The sequence below is a fragment of the Centruroides sculpturatus genome, unplaced genomic scaffold, assembly GCF_000671375.1.
Source record: "Centruroides sculpturatus isolate CEXI.00-Female unplaced genomic scaffold, Cexi_2.0 scaffold509, whole genome shotgun sequence".
NCBI classification, from domain to species: Eukaryota; Metazoa; Arthropoda; class Arachnida; order Scorpiones; family Buthidae; genus Centruroides; species Centruroides sculpturatus.
Window position 1 is genome coordinate 166285 of NW_019384846.1, and position 8412 is coordinate 174696.

At 32.1% G+C, this 8412-nt stretch overlaps 1 protein-coding gene across 1 annotated transcript in view; it reads left to right on the forward strand.

Moving 5' to 3' along the window:
• The window catches only part of LOC111630384 (transmembrane emp24 domain-containing protein 2-like), a 26877-nt gene that overhangs the window by 5907 nt on the left and 12558 nt on the right, over positions 1-8412 (forward strand). The window contains exons 2-4 of the mRNA XM_023374475.1: positions 5636-5687; positions 5967-6005; positions 6075-6182. Of these exons, the coding sequence (XP_023230243.1) occupies positions 5636-5687; positions 5967-6005; positions 6075-6182 (199 nt within the window). The remainder of the gene's footprint in view (positions 1-5635; positions 5688-5966; positions 6006-6074; positions 6183-8412) is intronic.

Genomic DNA, 8412 nt, shown 5'->3' on the forward strand with positions numbered 1-8412 from the left:
CCCCCCAAACTGTAGCCCCCTGTGCGAACAATAAAGTCAAAGGAACCATACCCCTACTCGCGACCCTTCGCGATATATAAGCCCCTGAAATAATAAATTCCTATTACAAATATACTGAAGTATTTATATTGTTATATTGACCAAATAATAATTTATTGGCCAAATGAATAATAATAATTTATATTGTTAATTTAAATAATAATTAAAATTGTTAATTTAATTTGGTGTTTGAAATATGACACACGATAGGGGCGCCTCTAGTGTCCGTTATGAAACGGTTACGGGACGGACACGAAATGAATGGGTTATATATATAGATACTATATCTGAAGTACAGCGCTCCCGTTGGGATTCAGCTTGCTCCCTTATTTATTATGTACATCACCTCAGTGCAGGGTATTTACATTTATTCAAGTGTTGTGCAAATCATGGCTTCTAAAAAAACAGAAAGGTGATTTCAAATTGAAACAAAGCAAGAAATCATCAGAAGGAGTGAAAGTTGACAAAAACTTCCTTGTCAAATGGGGAGAGGTTAAGGAGTTTACCAACACTCATTATCCAAACAGAGCCGAGGCCAACAGGATCAATGATCTCTACAATGACACCCTTGCCCATCATTTTCGACAGGTGTTGAAGAAGAAGAGAGAGAAACAGACCACCTTAAACATGTTTTTCAAGAAGCCAGCTGCCAAAAACAAAGGATGGAACGAGAGGAGATATCCCTGCAAGCTCTGGTAGCCTCTCCTGAATCTGACTCCGATTAAAAAACAATAAAAAGAGACCTGCTGCAACGTGTAAAAAGTCTGTATCTGTATGAATGTGTAAAGAAAGTGTTCCTCCACCTCCTCCTCACATCTGACTACCTGGCATAATTGGTGACTGCTCCATTTTCATTTTTTATGGTACAGTATGGTTATTTTATGCTGCGGAACGAATTATATGTTTTAACATGTATTTCTATGGGAAAATGCGTTTCATATAACGGACTTTTCACTTATCGGACGTGCACCTGGAATGGATTAAGTACGTTATACGAGGCACCACTGTACTCTGCTTTCAATCGAACCTATTACTGTTTACTATGTAGGAACCTGTGTGTCTCAAATTAGGAACTTATCTTGAATTTTCTTTCATTTCCATGATTTTTGAGATAGATGTGTTCGACTGTGTATTACTTTCTTTTTTTGTATTCTCCAGAAAGGAAATTTAATTTTTATGTTAAATACAGTATTGATTGATTGATTGATAATCTGTAAAATGTATTGTACACATTTTAGACTAGTTTTTACTTCATAACAGTATAAAAAAGAGAGAAAATGACTTATGCAATACACTTCTTGTCTAGTCTTATGTTGAATTATATGAGTGCTAAGGTGGCTTTTCTTTTTCGCTAAACTTATTATACCATCAATAAAAAGGAGGACAAACTTTAGAAAAACTTTTTATTTCTTTGAGAACTTTTTATTTCTCAAAGAAATAAAAAGTTTTTCTAAAGTATAATAAGTCTAGTGAAAAAGAAAAGCCACCTTAGCACTTATATAATACATCAGAGAAAATGACATTAAATAGATTGTGGACAACACTTTGTGCATTACTAGTGACAAACTCCTGTTCTCTTTCAGTTAGCAAGAAAAATTGTCATAAGTTCTACTATTTTCTCTGTTGTTATTCCATAATTCTTTGTATCTTCAGTAGAGATTGATAAAATTGTAATGAGAGTATAAATTTAGAGAACATAAGATATATAAATAACTAGCTTGATACACCTGGTGTTATTAATCATAAATGTACGTGTATATGGCAAAACCCATCTTAAGAACATTATCAAAATGCATATAAACTGTGGGAAGTATGCCCTCATAAATAGCAAGTTTTATAGAAAAATGATTAGAATTAAAACAGTACTATTCAGAAATGAAAATATCCAAGTTGTTAGATATGTAAAACTGAATACTTGTATAGTTTTCACAGTGTAATATAACACTCATGTGTTAAGTTGAAAACATGCTACTCAATACTGTAATGATATTGTACAGTACATCTCTTGAAAGCATTTCATCCATTGTTTTTTTTTTTTTTTAAAGTACAGTGGAACCCCGGTTAACGAAGGTAATCTGTTCCACAAGTCCGTTCGTTAACCAAAGCAATTTTTCCCATAGAAATTAATGCAAATAGAAATTAATACAATTAATCTGTTCTAGCCGTCAGTATTTTTGTAATTTTATTTGTAAAATGGGTTTTCTTTAATGAAAATATAGGAAAACATGCTCATAAACAGTCGATCTAGGTTAAATTTTCAGAAAAGGGAAAAGATTTGACGGGTATAAAAACGTCACATACTATCGTTAAAGTTCTAAAATGACAGATAGCAGAAACAATAGGCTAAATTATGAGCGAAAGGCTTATAGGTTTATCAACAATCTCTGATCAGAGTCGACGAACAGGTGTCTCGGAACAAACCTTTCTCATGACCTGATCTGGTTTCGGTTTTCACCTAGAGACAAAAAAGAAAACAATCGGGAAGCAGGGAATGGGACGCAGGACTAATCATAAGGTGAGATTCAAGGAAGAAATATTATAAAAACCCCGAATCTCAAAGTCAAAATGCAGTTTTCCTAAAAATTCTATGGCGATTAATCTGTGTTGTCTTCATCTGGATTAAGCCTGAAGTTGTGCCCGCTAAAATTTGTGTTGTGTTTCGTGGACCATTTCAGTCATTACAGCTCTGTCACCTACCATCGCTTCTGTGACCAAGCAAACCCATCTCGTCCGCTCTGGGGCTACGACTGATCAGTTTGCACTATCATAGGACCAGCAATACGCCACTCCTCAGTGCCAAGAGAAAATATTGTAGATAAGCCATTTCCAACTACCTCAAATATGTAAGCATCTTCCCATTCTAATAAACGATTTTTACTGTAAAATATACTTGTCATCTTTGTCTCCTCCGCCACTACCAACGTATGAATGGACCCTAGACCATCACCGACACACAAATAACTGATTTTCCCTAACAGTCGGCAAGCTTACAAATTTGACACAAAAAGCCGTTAAGTTTGTTATCCGAGACAAAATTTTTGCAAAATAAAAGTTCATTAACCGATTTGATCGTTAACCAGGATGTTTGTTAACCGGGGTTCCACTGTAGTTTTGTAAGGTACACTAAACTCTTCTTCAATAAAATATTGCACTTAATAGAGGTTTAGTAAAGTGAAGGTTAAAAAATATCACCTACAGTAATATCATACTTGATGGGCAAATTTACTAGTTATAAATTTAAATCTTATCAGAAAGCTTATTGAATTAGTTTTCCACAGTCAATCAGGCTGATTAAAGCATACATTTTTCATTCTTTATCTTTATTGAATGTAAATGAATGACTAATGTTAGATGAGATTGCAATGTTGGTTTATTTTCAGTAGTAATGATAAAATAATTATTATTAAGTTGTAATATTTCTAAATAAAATGCTAACTTATTGTAATCTTTTTAAACTTTTAATTAATGTTAACTTTGTATAAACTGTCAAATTTTTTTCATTTTATGGTACCAAGACAACAGTTATTTCTGCCAAACTTGGCACCAAACAATCTAAATTACTGTTTTCTAATTATTAAGAATAATCAAAGAGTATTATTACCCAAATAATAGCTATCAAGTGTTCAAGGCAATTACGATGTCATCCTACCACTTTGGGTGACCCGGGAATGAATTTGGGCATCAAAAAACTGGAACTGTATGTGGGTGATCTGTTCTGGATATGTTGGGCTCTTTCACCTGCCACCCAATCCATCCTGTTACTGGCCTGGCCAGAACTCATAACGAGTATAGGAAAAAGCTCATTAATGCCCACAAGGCAGAAAGTTCACCCAAAAAAATATCCACGTTAACTAATTAAGGCAATAGTATTATAATTAGGATAGCTTTTAATTAAAGAAACTAAGTAATTTGATCTAAAGATAGATATACTAATCTATACCTATCTTTAGATCACTACTTGTACTAATCTGTTATATATTATTAATAATTAATCATACTAGATATATAAAAAAAATCAAATACAGTATTGTTCTTATAATTAAAAAATTTACTAAACACCTAAAAGACATTAGCTAATTAATCAAATATAAAAATAATAATTTAACAATATTAGAAATTAATAAATCCTTCAGAAATAGAATGAATTGTATTATTACTTTGTTGTGTTTCTGCTCTGAGCCAGTTTGATTTTCCTTCAGAAAAAGTCATTAATATATTCATAATGTAATCAGATCTTACATGTAACAGTTTAGATGTGATTAAATATTGTTCCAGTGTTAAAGCAAATTTTATTTAAAATGTCTGCTGTGCTTATGTGACACACATCTATAGATGAAAAACATATTGAAAAACCATAAACGTGTGTATTCATTGAGTTGGAATGTGATATGGCTCGTTGTTTCCTGAAAAATATATGATATTAAATTTAATATTTATTATAATGACAGATGGTAAACATCTGCCTTATTATTATAAATTCATCTTATTTTTGCTGTGCATCATTTTATTTATAAAATATTGTGTGGAAATTTCATATATTCAATTCAATCGTTTTAAATATAATTTTTACTAAATGTAAGCAAAATTATGTTTGAAAATTTTAAAAGATTCTAATGCTACACACTGTTGTTGTTATATTTGAATAACAAAATGGAATATACACTGTAGTTCTTTTCAAATCTCTTATATCTATGATTTAATTTATTGCCAATAACTCATTCTCTATGACTGAGGATATTACTTTAGATTCTTCTGTTGCATTCTTGTTGGATTTATAGCATAAGTTTTGATGAAATTATTAATATTTGGTAGCTTTTCCTTAACTGTTTTTTGTTGGCTATGAATAGGCTTTCATTTTTTTTTCTTGTGCTCCTTAAGAGTTATTGATATCATATCTGGTTGCCAGTGAGATAGCCAAGTAAAAGATATGATTCAACATTAATATTTTAAAGACAAAGTTTGTCCAAACAGGGACCACCATTTTTTAATTCTGTGTTTCAGACAATACAATCTTGGTGACTGACCTTCCTTTTAGGCTACTAGCTGCCAAAATGCTAAAAAGTCCTTTTAAAAAACACAAATTTTCCAATTAAAAAATACAAACATATTTCTAACATAGGAATTGGTGACATAGGAACGAACATCTTCTTTAAACCATCTAACCTTCTTGGTATCTTTCAGCTTTATATCCATGAAGTAGTAAGCACTGGAGAATGTAGATTTGGAAAAGCTTCCCCCTGGTGATGATACTTTACAATTTTGATTCATAATTTCTTTCGTCTGATGGTTCTGTTTATAATTAAAATTTTAAAAACAAAGTTTGCCCAAACTTTGTCTTTAAAATATTAATTATAAAAAGAACCATCGGATGAAAGAAATTATTATTCAACATATTTGGACCAAATCATCTGAAAATTTCTGATCATCTGACACAAAATCAAACTTAGATCCTTCAGTGCTGCATGGACAATGTTCTGCAGCCATTTTAATATATGACATTAAGAATTCAAATTTATTATTTAACAAAATATTAAAATTTCTCTTATATTTTAATTTTTGTATTTAAATTTTAATTTGAATGTTTTAATTTTACAAGATAACAGGGCCAGACGAAAAAGTAATATACAAAGGAGAAAGAGAATCAAATNGTATATAAGCTAACTATATAACCATCGACGGTTATTACAACGCCGGCTGGGGACACATTCAGTGCCCACGTCCCCCAAGGCACTCAACCGGCCATCGCAAGCCCCGGCAAGGCGTAATATAAACAAACATTGCTACACCCGATATAACATAACTAAACACCAACCATATGCCGAAAATCTATCGGGCTAGTTATAGGCTAATTACTAAATGAATTATGTAACCAATTTGGCTCTAGAGGTAGGCGTTAGGCGCCATCTCTTATTAATATTAATAATTATAAATNCCACCAAAAGCTACTCAGGATAAAGAATCGGAAGGTAAATATACAGGCATGTTTATGGATTTAATTAATCTTTTAATTTCATAATTAAATTTTTTCTTTCAAGCAACTCATAATAAGCTGGAAGAAATGATCAAAGAGTTATCTACTTCCTTAACATCTGTAAAGCACGAACAGGAATATATGGCAGTTAGAGATAGGATTCACAGAGAAAGTAAATCTTAATTTTAATATTTTAAATATTATAATAGAGATAGACTGTAGTATACATTAAAACAATAATTCTAAAAAATTGTAAATTTTAAGAATGAATGAGTCAAAATCACTCTCTTTTTTTATCCAACTTTGAGAAAATTAAACACACAGATGGATCACAACTTGAAATTAATAATTATCTCTTACTTTATTCTCCATATGTATTTCGCCTGTTAGCCTCATCAGTGGATATCGCGCTTTACATTGCCAATACTTTTATGCTCTATCACTATATCCCAGCATGCATCTATGCATTCGCTAGTATTTAAATTAATAGTATTTACATAATCTCTGATGCAGTAATGTTCAATAATACGTCTTGTTACAAGATTTTCTATTTTATACAATATTTTAACATTATTTCGGTCACTATTATTTCGGTATTACAATTTGCAATACTACAATGTTGATGCCACGGAGATTCGGTTCGTTTTAATCGAATTGCTGCCTCGTGCTCCTTCAATCTCGTTTCAAGTTTTCTTTCTGTTTTACCAATATACAGGTAACCCCCATATAGCACGGGAGTTACATTCCAGAAAATTGCCGTGTTGTGCGAATCTGTGTTATAGTGCGAAAAGGGGGTTAAGTTCCAAAAATTAAAAAAACATGTTGTTAAATTTATATTTAAATCGGATTTATTATTCATTTTTTTCATAGGTAAAATACTTATATAAGTAAATATTTTACCAGAGGATTATTCATTTTATATGATTATGTCAGCATGAGCATCATCAACTGGTAACAGTTTGTGGGTGCGTTCGTTAATAGCGGTCGCTCTGCAACGGGAGTGCGCTGCTGTTTGTAGGCATTTAGGAACGACGGTGAAAGAAAGATGGCGGCACCTGCACTATCGATAGGATCGTGTGGAGGAATCTATAATTCTAAAGTGAGCTTTTAGAGGCAAAAGAAGTGTCTCAATTGTAAAATTTAACCATTAAATGGATTATTTTTGAAAGAGCATTCAAAGTAGCCACCAGTGGCGTGCCGTCATTGGAAGTGGTGGATGTGCCTCCTTGTATTTTCTGAAAATTAAATATAGTAGAGCATTGATTATCCGACTCAATTGGGGACTCAGGTTGGTCGGATAACTGAAAAAATCAGATAACCGAAAAAAATACATTATTAGTATAGTATATTAGTATATCCCATGTAATTACTATATTAATATATCGCTATTAACCAACTTCGCGTTAAATTTTCATCGATGTTAAGCCTAACAATTTTTTTTTTTTATAATAATTGTTGCTATTGTATTGTTAAAAATTATTTTAAAATTATTTTATTGCTCACAAAACAAACCACCATTCATAGAAAATTAAGTCTCGTTCAAATACTGGCCTCCCTTCAATGGTTGAGCCATGTTGCCAGCTAAAACACACAAAAATTTAACAAAAATAATATTAAAGTAGCCAAGACATAGCCAAATATTGTAGTGCCACATCACTAGTGGACATTTGAAATTTGCCGACTAGAACGGTCAGTTAACCGATGTGACTGTTAATTGGGGGTCGGATAATCGATGCTCTACTGTACATATTAATTTTAATTATATCAAAATAATCGCGCAATATTTTATTATAACCGCATTATGTATCTTATTACAAATTTTTATACTACACGTGAAAAAAAAGATAAGATTGCTATTGTATATTCGGATATTAGTGGTGGAGTGGAAGTGCTGTATTGTCAGCATCCAAAAAGCCAGATTTGCGCATGCACTTTACAGAACACCAACCTCACCCGGTTTAGCCGGTGGAAGCCTAGGACCTTGGGTGGATGCTACACATATGCATCCAATTCTATCCGGGACCGGTTCCGGTCTGTTAGCTGCCTGCCTGCTAGATATTTGGCCGCCCTCGCCCGATTACACGAATCGCGAGTAGATTTATAACTTAACCCAACCAATAAGAATTTACTGGTATATTTTTATGATAGTTTTGTATAGTTGATAGGAGTTTTAAAAAAAATCCATTAAAATATTTGATTTTTATTCTGCTCTCCGATTTTATATTACTGGCAGATTTCAATGTTAAACCAGTGATATTACATATATATATATATATCCCATCTTTAAGGGAATGTAGAAAAAAATGTGTACAATTCTTGTATGATGTTAAAAAATTAACCGTTACTTCGACAGCGTCATTTACAACTAAATTTAATGGATGAGAACTGACAAATAATACTTG